Raw genomic sequence first — 14,921 nt, forward strand, 5'->3', positions numbered from 1 at the left:
AAACAACCCCAAACTTTTTAACAGTAGTGTAAGTAAAGAATACTTTCTGTCATTATCACAGAATAAGCCCAGACATGATGACTTGGAAATAGCAAGTAGTATTTTTCATTTGTGTGACATTTTCGTTCTTTTCGTTACAGAGACGAGGAGTTCTCTGTAAGCTCTGTTTTGGCATCTGATGTGATCCATGCTAGCCGTAAAGACATTCCCTGCATATTCCGGGTACGCTCTGAAATGTTTCCTGTTCTTTAAATGCGCCATTGCTATGTTTGCCTAATCATGCATCACGATAATTGTCAATATTTGCCCTGAACTGCACAGGTATCATCTTCCACTCTGAACTCCCCGATCCGACCGGTGCCTCTGCTGGTGTTAGCTGAGAGTGAGGCAGAGAAGAGGAAGTGGGTGGGCATCCTAGAGGGCCTGCAGAACATCCTGGCCAAGAACCGCCTGAAGAACCGCGTGGTGCATGTCCTGCACGAGGCCTACGACAGCAGCCTGCCTGCCATCAAAACTACACTCTCTGCCGCCATCGTAGGCGAGTACAGTGTTTGGGAGGCGGGGATGTTAACCTCTGTGATTGCTACTTAGTAGTTAGACAAACAAATCAATATAATGTACCACTTTCACACATTTTCTAAGAGAGGAATGAGCATTTCTGAATACTTGATCATTTTCACATATTTGAATTTGTAAATGTGAGACTGTTTATAATCAGTGTATTCCACTGAAATGCCGCTTTTTGTCCATTATCCCTATTTAGCTCAAAGTGATTTTAATCAGCACTTCTTTGTGTTACATGAAATTGTTGTTCCTGTGACATGCTAGAATTTGACAGCATTTCTAATTGTTGCATAACTATGGCACATTACTAATTAATTGAGACTACATGGGATATTTGTACTTTAAAATGAATTTGTCATACCAAAGGACCATTTAAAAGAAACTAGAGCTTCTCTTTTAAATGTAAACTTATAAATTCATCAATGAATTCTTTTAAATGTAAACTTTTAAATTCAAATTCATCTCCGGTTGTGCAAACTCCGGGAGTTTCATTATTGAATTTAGTTTGTTTTTTTTATTGTCATTTGTTTTTCTTTTCCTCTGAAAATATAGATATGTCTTCCATTTACATTTGTCCATTTGGACATGTTTTCTTGTAATAGTATTAATATTTTAACAGTAATATCTAGCATTAATATTTTCAGTAATTAAAAATGGCAATTCATAGCCAGAGACCGTTTTACCTGGGAGTAGCTTTATAAACTTGAGGAATGGACTTTTAATAGAGGGACAGATATCTCACAGGTTTCATTAAAAAAAATCTTCATTTGTGTTTTGAATAAGAACAAAAGTGTTATGGGTTTAGATCAGCATGAGGATGAGTAAATGACAACAGAATTTTCATTTTTGGGTGAAGAAACCCTTCTCAAATCTTATCTGTCCTGCTATTGTCTCTACAGATCGAGAACGAATTATTTTGGGGACAGAAGATGGCCTGTTTGTAGTCGAGCTCACCAGAGATAGTATGAGTATTCTGTATTACACAGATTTAGTTCTTATCTTAATTCTTTGCCATTGTTTTCACTTTAACTAATTTCCCATTATCCTTTTTCAGTCATTGTTCGTGCTGCCGACTGTAAAAGAGTCTGCCAGATTGAGCTCATCCCCAAAGAGAAGATGGTGGCCCTGCTTTCTGGCCGTAATCGGCACGTCCATTTATACGCTTGGGCGGCACTAGAGGGTGCAGAGGGTGGTTTTGATACCAAGCTGACCGAAACGAAAGGCTGCCAGGCGATGACTATAGGTACCCTACGCCCCGGTGGCCCAGCGTGTCTCCTAGCAGGCGTGAAGCGCCAGGTCATCTGCTATGAAATCACACGTGCAAAGCCCCATCACCGCAAGCTGTGGGAGGTGCAGGCGCCCGGTATCGCCCAGTGGCTGGGGATTATTCGTGATCGGCTGTGCGTGGGTTACCCATCAGGCTTTGCTCTGCTGGCCATGCAGGGGGAGTCGTCACCGGTGAGTCTGGTCGGCCCGGCAGATCCCTCGCTAGCCTTTTTGGCCCAGCAGCCCCTGGACGCGCTGCACGCCATGGAGGTGGGGGCAAATGAACTGCTGCTGTGCTTTAGTCAGCTGGGAGTGTACGTGGATGCGACAGGACGACGCTCTCGAACACAGGAGCTGATGTGGCCTTCCACACCACTTGCCTGCAGTAAGTGTTTTTAAAGAGCTTGTGTGGGAAGGAAGAAATAATTATTGTTTCTAAGCAACGGTGTTTGTTTTCATGTTTTCAGCCCTCCTGAAATTCCAGTGTTTTTCATGTGTAGACTTGGAGGAAGGGAGGAGTAGGAAAGAACAGAGGAGAGACAGCAAAGCAGGGAGGAGGTAGAAAAGACAAAGAGGAGAATGTGTGGCTTAAAAGAGAAATAAATGAACAACCAGGAGCTGGTTTCATTATAAAAAAAAAAAATATATATATATATATATATATATATATATATATATATATATATCAAATAGTTTATTTTAATAATAAGCTTAGGAGTTAAATGACCGGTAGCAATCAAATGTTTTTTGTCTATACCAATTTCATGTTATGACCAATAATTGACAGATATTAAAATTCAATATTAAAAAAGTAAATAAAAAAGCACTATAACTAAAATCAATCATTTTGAATGAACAAGTACATTTAGCCATCACTACATTATGTACAGTATGAAAATTCAAAAGTAGGCAAACGCTGACAATTCTCATTAAGGGAATCAGTGCAAAGAAGAAAGTCCTTCTCGAGAACCTTGATATCATGCCGTAAAGTAAGAGGCGGCCATTGGAAAGCTCTGGGCAACTCCATTCAGGGATGTGAGTGGGGGGGGGAAATGGGCAGCAGTAAACGGAAAGAAGCAGAATGGTCAAGGGAGCAGATAAGGGCAATATTGTTGTATGTACCTAGTATTATACAATGTTGCAACGCTTAGTATATAAAAATCCAATCAATCCATTAAAGTATGAGGTTATCCGGTTAACAGTTTACAATAAGGTCCATTAGTTAACATTATTTAACTACCTTATTTAACATGAACTAAGAATGAACAATACTTCTTCAGCATTTATTAATCTTAGTTAATATTAATTTCAACATTTACTAATGTTATTAAAATCAAAGGCTGTATTTGTTAACATTAGTTAATGCACCGTGAACTAACATGAACAGCTCTATTTTTATTAACTAACATTAACAAAGATTAATAAATACTGTAACAAATGTGTTGCTCATTGTTAGTTCATGTTAGTTAATACATTAACTAATGAACCTTATTGTAAAGTGTTACTGGTTATCCTTAAGGTATTTACAATTATTTTTTTCTTAGGAATGATGTTAAGTAAAAAAAGATCAAATCATTAATAAATCTTTTAGACACTACTTGCCCTTCCACTTTTTTCTGAAGTCAGACAATAAGAAGAAAATGGTGTTTAAGAATACTTGAGAGTATTTTGAGAATCAGGCCCCAGATGTTTCAGCCAGTATAGTGAGCCACAGAACTCTCCGGCCAATGACCCAGTTTCACTGCATGTCAGGCAGTCCTTTGAGAATGGCATCATGAATGATTTGCTTAGGCATTCTTCTGACCATGTGCATGAGATCTCAAACCCATATTCATTATTTTCAGGCTCAAACTCGAACTACCTGACGGTGTACAGCGATTATGGTGTAGATGTGTTTGACGTCCACACCACAGAATGGGTCCAGACCATCTCATTAAGAAGGGTGAGTGGAGTATCCTAATTTTACGGTTTGTGAAAGCAGCGTTTAATATAATTAATATTTATGAGAAACTGATCTGACTTTAAAATGTATGTCTAGATTCGGCCCCTGAATGTGGAGGGCAGTCTGAACCTGTTGGGCTCTGAGCAGCCCCACCTCATCTACTTCAGCAACAACTCCTCAGGTCTGATCCCACCGCACACACACACTTCACCATGTCAACACACATCTCCCACACACGGAGCCTTGCGTCTCCTTCACTGCTGAGGCTGAAATTCTTTCCCTGCTTAATGTAGCAAGAGTCTCTGATCACAATAGTCCACCTGTGAAGATACGAGTCCTCCACAGTGATGTCAATCACTCCCACCTACACAGACACAGACGCACGCGTATATAAATACTAGCAAGCCCACACATGCTTAGAGCTCAGTAGTGGTGGAGATTTTGATTCATCTCAGTAACTTGAGTCTTTTGAATCGGTTCACTAGAATGATTTGTTCACCGTTTCGTTCAGTGGCCGATTGAGTTGAACGTTATGAATCATTGAATGAGTGTTATGAGTCACTGAATTATTCACTCAACTGATTTGTTAAAAACATGAATCTATTAAGAGACTTTTTAAAAGGGGTTTTAAACATCATAAGATGTCTTTAATTAGATTGTCTTGTTCAGTGCTGTTCTGAGTCTAATTCAGACTTGAAGCTTAGTAAGGGGACTTATTTGTTCAGTACAGTTAACCACTGAAATATTTCTTCACATCCCACTGCTCTTGAATGCTCTTGGCTCTTTCAATAGTCATACTTTGAAATCTCTTCTTTGCAAAGCACACGTTTTCCTGCCTTCAGTGAAAAAGATTTGATTTTGTTCACTTACAAATTTGTTCAAAAACACTGAATGAGTGAGTGTATAAAAGCAAAGAAAATGTTCATTTACAATATTTGTTTAAGAGCACTGATTATGAGTCACTACATTAAAGTGAAAGAAAACTTTGTTCACTTACAAGATTTGTTCAAAAACACAGATTACATAGCAGTGAATGGGAACGATTTGTTCATTTACAAGATTTGTTCAAAAACTGATTCGTAAGAAACACTGATCCATAAGAGCAGCCCAGGTAATAAAATGTACGGCTCCACCCTTTGTGGTTCCTTTACAATTCACTCCCTACCCACTCTGGCAGATTGCCCTCTTGATAAAGACGCTTTTGTTTGGTAAACTAAAATGACCTCATTTGTCACACCTCCTCTAGGCTCACTGCCAACGAGTTCCACAGTGCGTTGAGAAACAGTGGCTCGGAGCTCAGAAACCCAGGACTGCTGTTATTTTTGCAACCATAACCATTTTTTTAAACCTCATTCACACTGTTTCCACAGATGGTTGTGACCTAGCCATCCCCGAGACCTCAGACAGCAGCAAGAAGCTGATGGTGAGGACACGCAGCAAGAGGAAGTTCCTTTTTAAAGTTCCTGAGGAGGAGCGGCTGCAACAGAGGAGGTACGGTGGCTTCAGGTGTACGTTTCTCACACCGCCGCACTCCTGCATTTCTCCTAATCCGTGTACGTTGTTTTCTTTTCGTTATATAGAGAGATGCTGAGGGATCCTGAAATGAGATCCAAGCTGATCTCAAACCCCACCAACTTCAACCATGTTGCTCACATGGGCCCAGGCGACGGCATGCAGGTCCTCATGGATCTGCCTCTGGTAATAAACATACCTGGTGATAAAAGCTTAGGGAATTGCTCGGAAATACACAGATGCCATTGTCAAATCTGCATGGGGCGACCCATCAGCTGAAGAGTTTTTGAAATCTTCATCCTGCAAATCAACAATGTGCCCTTGAGTTTCTATAAGGCAGTGTCTTTCTAAACTCTGCTGCCTGAGGTTCCTCCCCACTCTTCAGGTGTTTCACTAATCTAATTCAGGTCATGGAGCCGCTGCTAATGAGCCAGTTACTTGAATCAGTTGTGTTAGCTAGAGGATTCAAAATGCGCAGCGCTATGGGGTCCCCGGGAGCAAAATTAAGAAACACTGTTCTAATTAGGACAGGAGGATTCCGAGAACCACCTTTTATTTAGACCATTTTCATTTTTATTCATACCATGGAACAGAACATAATTTCACTTTTTTTTTTTTTACTATTCAGTCGCAATAACACCGCTAATTAATCTACAGCACACCACAAAACTTACAGCACAGCCACTGCAGTCTGATTACTGATTCTGAACAAATTATTCTTACGAGTCGTTCTTGTTAGTGAATCAAAAACATGCTGTGTGTCCAGATAAGTCCAAACGATTCCCGAGACTCTAATCAGACAGTTTTTTTAGTGAAACATGCTTGTTACATTAAGACATGAATCAGTCTACTTACTAACTGGTTGAGTTACAGTATGTAGATAAAGATATACATAATATTGTACTTTGTAGTTAAAATTGAATGTATCATTTATTATATTTAGTATGTATATGTATAGATTTAACATTATTATTGTATTATTAATTAAGGCCAATCAGTAGACCGCAATCATGCCACCTCTGAAATACTTACATTCAAAATGATCTCAGCTTACGGTTTCCAGGAAAACTGATTATGCAGTTGATTCACTAGAAGTTTTTATTTTTATTTTAATGGCCTCCTAAATGAGAGAACCAGGTAAAGTTTATTTAATAAATGAGTCTCTGCCAGTTAAATTGAGTCTTGAATGCTCTTCAGTGGTGGAGGTTTGTACAGTTGGGTTTGTGATAATTTACAGAAGTGCTATTTGGACACACCATTGACTTCTAGGGTTTTATTACTCATCCTAACATCCTTTTCTTTCATTTTACTGCACAGCGCCAAAATCTTTCCCTTCTCTCTGCATGTTTCTTCTTCAAAGCCAGCCAGCCCCACTCTTCCACCCTCACACCCTTTTCTCTGTCTCTCTTTCCTGTTCATGTCTCTCTTTCTGTTTTCGCTCTGGTCGTGGATTCGCTCTGTCCTCTGGTTGCCGTGGCAGCAGCAGAGCGAGACTCCCTCCCCCTCATCCTCTCGCCACCATGCCCTGATCTCCCCTCCGATCAACTTTGAGCACGTCTATCACATGAGTCCCGTATCTGCCGGGCTCTATCTGCAGAAAGAGCCTTCTTCCCAGCAGAGCCTACTTCAGTTCTCCTCTTCCTCCTCCTCTCCTTCCACATCCTCCCTAGGAAGGGTAGGCTAGCAACACCCCTCCCCACCCCACTTCCTCTTCCTCCCAATTCCCCATCCCTCCCCCACCACACCCTCCAGGCCCTGGACTTCCTTTCCTCCCTCTTCTCCTGTGTTATACCATCCCTGTCCTGCTGAACTCTGTTTTTTTTGGGTAGTGAAAATGTTTCAAATGAGCCATTTCAGGAGGTTAATAAAACGTAATACTTCACGTTTATTATTTGACTAAATATTTTCTCACTGATTTTAAGTGAAAAATATCTAAAATCGATCATTCTAATTATGTTTGTGTGTGCTTTTAGCTTATGTCAAACTTATTGATGTAAACTAGCAGATGCACTCTCAAGATGCACACCGGTAATGTTTTTTTCTAAGGCACGATTATAAAAGTCCTAATCCTGGCTTAATCTAAGCCCTGTCTGTGAAACCAGGCCTAAGTCCGAGTAAAGTTGTTTCCAAATTAGGGCTGTTAAAATATAAGATTTTCAGTACACGATTCTTGTGGGTAAAATAATTCACGGTAACAATATTATTGCGGTCATTGACAAAACTTATATATTGCGACAGCCCATGATTCTGAATAATGCTAAAAAATGCCTTTGATTGAGGTTAACTTGTAATTAACAAAATATTCATTTGAAGAAAGACAGAAGTTAAAGCACTAAAAATAGTCTTCTAGTTTAAAAGAAAGAAAAAAGAGTGATTACATACAGTAGCTCTTACTGTGGCCTACTCTGTCTGACGACTTGTACCTCTGCTGCAGAGTGTGATGCCCTCTTCTCAGGACGACCTGTCTAAGCCACGGCCTCTGTCCAGCATCTCACGGCAACAGAGGAGTAAGACCCACATCACCCGCACTGCCTCAGGTGGGTGCCATTCCTTAAAAACACACTGACTAGCACAGGCAAGACGACACACACGCGGCTTACCCTTCTAAATGCCTGAAATGTGTACTTTGTTTAAAGGAGGAGGAGATTTTGGAGGAGCAGGGTCATCTCGCAGTATTTCTGATCAAGATCAAGACTATGACAGAGAGGTACGAATTTAATGACCTCCCCAGTGATGTCAAATATGGATTTATTTCACTTGCTGCTTGAGGTGACATGATGGATGGTTAGAGGAGCTTTCGGCTAGTGAGCGAGTTTTCTTGTGTCCTAATTTTGTGGTCTGTAATAACTGCCCCAGTTTTCACAGTAATACATACTACAGCTGTTTTATTTTAGTAGTATTTATGCACTATTTTCAATATTTTGAATTGGCTTTAATTTTTTTAATATTTTTCAGTCTTCATTTCAATATAAGATTTAGTAAATTGGTTTTGCTTTTAGGGGTGTAACAATATATTGTAACAATATAACGCAATACAAAAATGCAACAATATGTATCATTGATAGTTCACCCAAAATAAAAATTACTGTGTGAGGTGGAAAAAAAATCAAGTTTTCAGAGTTTTAGTGTCAGTACTACATTAAACTACTATATATAATGTTGAATATAATGTATAATAATGCAATAGGGGAATAATTGTGTAAAAGGTGGCCTACTTTATTTTAAATATGTCTAGTCAGTGACAGAATGCAAGCATATGCGTCTAAAATAATTGTGTATTTTCAGCTTCAGAATCATGAATATTTTTATTCCAGTGTCAACATTGTCCTGTGCATTGGGTTACCAGCACCAAGTCCAAGTCTATTCATTTACACCCACAATGTAATAAAAAATGTAGCATTTTAATCAACATTACTTTTTTTTGTTAACCTTTTATCATATGTCTTGGAGTATCGCAATAATATTGTATCGTGAGTGTTGTGTTGTGTATCGAATCGTGACATGAAGGTATCGTTACACCCCTAACTTAGTTTTTTTTTTTTTTTTTAGCTTTAATTTATTTTATTTCAGTATTATTTTAGTAATCATAATACTTAATTCTGGTTTAAGATTTTTTCAAGTTTACTTTCAATTTAAAGTTTTTTAATCTTTATTTTTTTGTTATTTGAGCTGTATTCAATATTTTTTATAGTTTTAGGTAACAATAGCAACACTTCTGTAATAACCCACCCAGGTATTTTATACTTTGCAAGAATTTGAAAACTAACTAGTTAACAAGAAACTGATCTGCTAATCTTGTTTTTTTCCTTGTTTTCTTCTTTATCCTTATTGTAGCCCGACTCTGACTCGACCAAACATTCCACCCCCTCCAACAGCTCCAACCCCAGCAGCCCCCCGAGCCCCAACTCTCCCCACCGCAGTCAGCTCACTCTGGACAGCCTGGATCAATCACTGGACGGCTGAAAAAGGACAACTCCCTCTTTTTCACCCTGCACACCCCATCCCCCAACCCCCCCACTATCAATCCGCTCTGCTAGGACTCACTAAAAAGTGCCAAGACTCTTCCAAGTCACCTGCTCACTCAACACAAGGGCCAAAGGTTTACCCTAAATCCTGCTGCTGGGTAGACGCATCAATCGCCACAAGTGGAAGGTGTTGGGTTTGTGCTGGCAGGCTTAGACGAAACACCTGAGCGTGTCAGAGCCACCGAAAAAAAAAAAAGATACAATATTAAAGCCTGCCCCCTGGTGGAAATTGTCATGGTATTACACTAACTGGGTCAGATTAGCAGTATAATGGACTTTTATTTTATTTTAAATCTTAATTGCAATTTTTTACTTTAGTAAATGAACATGCATTACATCTGCTGTGTCAGAATTGCTTCTGGATTCGTAGCTTCCCTTCAGAAAGAGACTTCTTATGCTGTTTTTAAATGTATATTATCAGGAACACTCATCAAGGGGGCCGAAGAGAGGAGCGTATCAGGAAGAAAGGAACCGAGGATGATATAGGACTGTGACTTTCTTGTATAAACCAATTGGACCCATAACATGATTCGCCACAGACCCGTGAAACGTCTCGCCTCATCTCATATGAGCAATAGATCGGTGACAGAGACTTTAGGGTTCAAAGCTAAACCAGAGGGCACTTTTATTGTCATATAATTCCTCTTTCTCTCTCTCTCCAGTTCTTCATTTAAACCAGCGTTTATAATATTCATGTTTTAACTTAGATGTTTCCCACAAAGATATCTAATTCAGCTTATCACCCGGAGAAAAAAGAAAGCAACAAAAATGAAGACTTTACATATAGATAAGTGTTTTAATAAGAATACAAAAGAGAACGGCACACAGCTTCAACTATTCATAGGATTTCAGTAGTTCATCTTAAGCTGCTACTGCTGCTTTGTGTGCTCTATTTAAAAATAAAATTAAAAAATTATATATGTGATAAGGTTATCTCACCATAGCCATGCTCTGATTCTGGTTTATGATGTTTGACACATGCGAGCAGCCATGTGGGACCGTCACTGTTAAAGACTCCTATCGGAACGCTGATATGAGTTTGTGTGTTGACATGCTTGAGATCCGCATGCATGGCCGGCATATCCATTATCACTCAAGTGTGCCTTCAGTGCCAACTTCCGTTTCAGTAATAAACTGTCTGCTAAAGCATTTTAGTGGTTTTTGACGAGGCTGACGGTAATGTATTATGTTGTCCCCCACCCTTCTGAAATACTGTAAAACACTTGCACATTTTTTTAGTCCAAGGAAATAATTTTGTGTGAATGGTTTTACTTGTACCTCCTTCCCCTCCCATACTTCACTTGTCCGCTTCATCAGATGGAAGTTTATCCTCAGAACACTACTGCTTTTACTTCAAAAAAAAAAAAAAAACGAATCACAGGTTGAAATCTTTGTAATTATTGACTTGTTAGCCACATAAATTTGAACGAACAATAAAAGAGTACCTGTTGTGCTTTTTTTGTTGAATTTGAATCTTTCATATCTAGGATAAAATTATTCTTTGGTCATAAGTCAAAGTTACACATCTTGTTTGACGAATTGCTGAAAATATTACACTTAAGGCTTTTTTTACACCAGACAGCTTTTTGCAAAACGTTTTTGAACCGTTTCTATTCTAAATTTAAGCAGTTTGTGTTAATTAAGAGAATGATTAAGAGTAACTGATGAATCCACATAGGGAAATTACATTTTTTGTCTTGATGGGTTCAAAACTGCTTGCTGCTGGCTGATTATTCTGTAACCAGTATCACATTCTTATTGGTCAAGAACTGTAGTATGATAGTATCGACTATTTTATACATTATGTACATTAATTGCAATTACAAAATCCTTAGGATGGCACTGGACTTCTATAGTAAATTAATGGCATATACAATGCACTACTTTATTCTTTATTAATCTCCTTTTCTTTTGACTATACAAAAGAACTAGATAGCACAGATACAGACAGTAGGAATCGGTGCCAAGCATAATAAAGTATAAACTGTCTTTCTTTTTATTGGACAGCAATACATTGTCATGTTTGGCCACTTGACAAATATGTTTTCAGCTTGGTCTAGTGTAGATGTGTGCAAAGTTTAGTGAAGATCTGACTCGAGACCTAGGAGGAGTTTGACAAAATATGGTTTTCAGAAAATTAAAGGGGTGGTATAATGCCCTTTTCACAAGATGTAAAATAAGTCTCTGATGTCCCCAGAGTGTGTATGTGAAGTTTTAGCTCAAAATACCCCACAGATCACTTTGAGGGTGAGCAAAAACGCACCGTTTTGTGTCTGTTCCTTTAAATGCAAATGAGCTGCTGCTCCCGGCACAGGGGGCGGAGCTTCAAGAGCTTGCACTCACACAGACATGCACTGAAAATTTCTAAAACTTTTAGCCTTTTATGTTCAAACCGAAGTCAGAAAGATGGAGAGACTCAGTAAGAAGTGACAACATGTAGACAACACTTATGAATGGTTAGTTGATGAATTTATGTAGCTATTGTGTAGTTATCTTCTAGTCATTGATTAGCATATTCTGTCATGATAATCAATAAATCGTGTTCCCAGGGGCGGGTTTATGTAAATTTTAGGGTTAGTGATGTCACTAACCCGGGAGGAAGCTTGTGTAGTCCCTACTAGCCGTTTGTTGTAGTCCTTAAAAAGCTATTTCTTTAAAAGCAATTATCTCCCTTTGCTTTGAACTTTGAGCGTTGTAACTTTGCAGATGTTGTTTATACTCAAACAGCAACATTACACACTAACTAAAGTTAGAAAAGTGAAATCATATTCAACCACCCCTTTAAAATGGAGAATACATTTTACACATAAACATCAATATGAGATACACACTTGTTAGAGCTCAAGATTCAGTCAAGGAGTCAGAAAAAGAAAACGAAACAAAAAAACAAAAAACAATTGCTGCTTACATTATCGCCTCCTTGTGGCAGATTTCCACGATATTTGGTAGGCTACACATTCATTTTCACAAAATATATGGATTCAGATTTAATGTGGTTAGTGGCTGAAGTTTGATTGGCTCCTGGGCTGTCAGACCAGATTTTTTGAAGTAATATATTAGTAATTAGAAAATATTTTAGGACGTCCCCTAAAGAATATGCACACCATTTTTCAACCACCGATTATACAGATATTTTCTGCTGTAACGCCCCCTATAGGTGCAATTTTGATGCAACTTTGTGTGTATCCTCAAAATGACTGCGAATAAGGGATTTGCAACAAGGAAGAGTTGAGGCAGGATTTGCAGCAGTATCTTTTATTAGCACAAAATCGAAAAACAAAACATGCAGGAGAAACAGGAAAACAATGAGAAGAAAGCAAACCACTGAGAAACCAACAAGAACAACTAAACCTGAGGCCTATAAATGTAAAGTGTAACTGAGGAGGAAAATAAGACACAAGTGTGGAATAATTAATCAAAATGATGAGTAACATTGACAACAAATGAAAATCAGGAACATTTTAGTTAATTTTACAACTTTTTGCCAGCACCTAGCTTCCCCTAGCTGCTGTGTACCTAATTTTGTGAAGGTTTTTCAGAAAATTCCAAATAGAATTTTTATGAAATAAAAATTAAATCGACTCAAAAAATGATTTCTATGACCCAAAACACAAATCACCTTATTATAGCGCCACCTAGTGTCAGATGTGTGTGTGCCTGAGTAGTGGTGCATGATTGGGACCATCCTGCTAAATTTGGGGTCTCTACAATTTACAGCCTCTGACGCCTATACACTTTTAGGGCAGACAAATAATGAAAAAGAAGAAAATCAGTACAAACACAATAGGGTTCCATGACTTCAGTGCTTGGACCTAATAATACTTTGTATGCAGGGCTGGACTGGGACAAAAAAATCGGCCCTAGCATTTTGGCCCAGACTGGCCCACTATATGATCATGAACAATGCCCATCTCTGCACACCCTTGAATATGTATACCAACTCCTATTCCTTAAAACCACTAATGCCATGTAATGAGTGAGTAGGAACGAGTGAGAGTTAACAGATTAAATAAGTACAAAATTGACATTTATTAATAGAATTGAACTATACTCCACAGTGATGAATCCTAAAACAAGCTATAAGCTGCATTGGCATAGCAATACCAGTGTTTCTCACAGGATTTTTGGTAAAACTGTGGTGGGTGGGTTCGGGGTTCGGGGGGCTTGCATACCCTCAGCAAATGTGCAGTTGCGCCCCTGATGTCGTGCAGTTCGCTCATCGAGGATCCATCCATGAAGCTCCATGAAACTAAACAAGTCCATGCAAGGTGTGGGCCGTTCCATAACCATGATGTAGTGGCCTGCGTTGTCCTCCCAGTCCAGCAGTTTAATTATCTGAGGAACCCAGTGGCCCTTATTGGCCATCAATGTCAGGCCGATTTCAGTGGAGAGGTGTTTGGCATGACCAAAAAAAGAACCCCCTTGGCCGTCTTAGCGAGTACAGCCGCAAACTATAATGTCTGAACAAAGCTGTGTATAAATAATTTCTTACATCAGGTCAATGTGAGCTTAAAAAAACACGAAATAAATAAAACATAAAATACGAAATTTATAAAATATTGGTTTGCCTATGCCCTTGCTGCACTGGGTCTTAAAGAGACAGCAGCCGTAACTTTAGTATTTTTTATTAATACTGTGAAGGCTGTGTTTTTATATTCTATTATTCAACTTAGGCTACTAGCCTACTATGGCTGCCTTTGCATCGTCCAAGTGGATTCTGCACTGGTGCTGGTGGTTGAGGAGAGACTCTGACATGATTGTAAAGCGCTTTGGGTGTACAGTAGTACAGGAAATGTGCTATATAACTACTTTATTCATTCATACATTGCTACACATGACAGTTACAGATTTGAAAAACAAAAAGGCGGGAAATAAAGAACCCTTAAGAACCATTTCAGAATGTGGTTCTTCAGGATGATACAGTTCTAAATAGAACTGTTAGGCTACGTGTAAAGCACCTTTAAAGAACCATCTTCTTTTAGAGAGTAGGGGAGAGCGGGGCACAACCTAACACTTTTTTGACTTTCTCAGTTTGTGTAAATCCACTTGGGGTTCAGGGAATTTCTTTTCCACATTAATTTCACACTAGTACAATTATGTGGTTTTGTTTCTTTAATACAGTGTATACTTTTTTCTTGATTTACCCTGAAATAATGGAAGTAAAATGTGACAACTTGCCTCACAGATAGGGCATGTTGTAATATGTGAGGGGCACATTGTAACATGACCATATGACAGATTAAAATGTTATTTGATCTAATAAAAAATAATAAAACAAGACAAACTAAAATATTTAATCAATAAAATACAATTATTAACTTTTTCATATAAAATAATGGGATTTTTTAATAATTAAAAATAAACACATTTTTGAGTTTGACAACAAAAACACATCAAAACACAGCTATACAGCATGGTTCAAAACAATAATAATGAATCATTTCTGACCATTGACTTTCAGTCTTAATTCATCTATTTCCATCCATCAATAGATTTTATAAAAGTATAGTTCTAATAGGGTTGTGCCCTACGCAACTAATTTAAACCCTGCTAGTGTCTTCTGCTGGTTAAATAACAGATATAAGATTAAAATAATATCAGATTTTAAATTA

At 38.4% G+C, this 14,921-nt stretch overlaps 1 protein-coding gene across 6 annotated transcripts in view; it reads left to right on the forward strand.

Moving 5' to 3' along the window:
• cdc42bpb (CDC42 binding protein kinase beta (DMPK-like)) overlaps positions 1-10,776 on the forward strand; it is a 69,277-nt gene extending 58,501 nt beyond the window's left edge. For 2 of the 6 annotated variants that reach the window (XM_084091917.1, XM_084091919.1), the window contains 12 exons: positions 141-222; positions 322-538; positions 1,464-1,526; positions 1,619-2,215; positions 3,675-3,772; positions 3,869-3,953; positions 5,143-5,263; positions 5,353-5,470; positions 6,765-6,959; positions 7,719-7,821; positions 7,921-7,991; positions 9,119-10,776. In XM_084091917.1, coding sequence (XP_083948043.1) covers positions 141-222; positions 322-538; positions 1,464-1,526; positions 1,619-2,215; positions 3,675-3,772; positions 3,869-3,953; positions 5,143-5,263; positions 5,353-5,470; positions 6,765-6,959; positions 7,719-7,821; positions 7,921-7,991; positions 9,119-9,247 — 1,879 coding nt within the window. In that variant the 3' untranslated portion in view covers positions 9,248-10,776. The remainder of the gene's footprint in view (positions 1-140; positions 223-321; positions 539-1,463; positions 1,527-1,618; positions 2,216-3,674; positions 3,773-3,868; positions 3,954-5,142; positions 5,264-5,352; positions 5,471-6,764; positions 6,960-7,718; positions 7,822-7,920; positions 7,992-9,118) is intronic. The other 4 variants (XM_084091920.1, XM_084091921.1, XM_084091918.1 and 1 more) reach the window with 3 other exon arrangements.
• Positions 10,777-14,921: the final 4,145 nt, after the last annotated feature.

The sequence above is a fragment of the Abramis brama genome (assembly GCF_963993115.1).
Source record: "Abramis brama genome assembly, chromosome: 18".
Taxonomy (NCBI): domain Eukaryota; kingdom Metazoa; phylum Chordata; class Actinopteri; order Cypriniformes; family Leuciscidae; genus Abramis; species Abramis brama.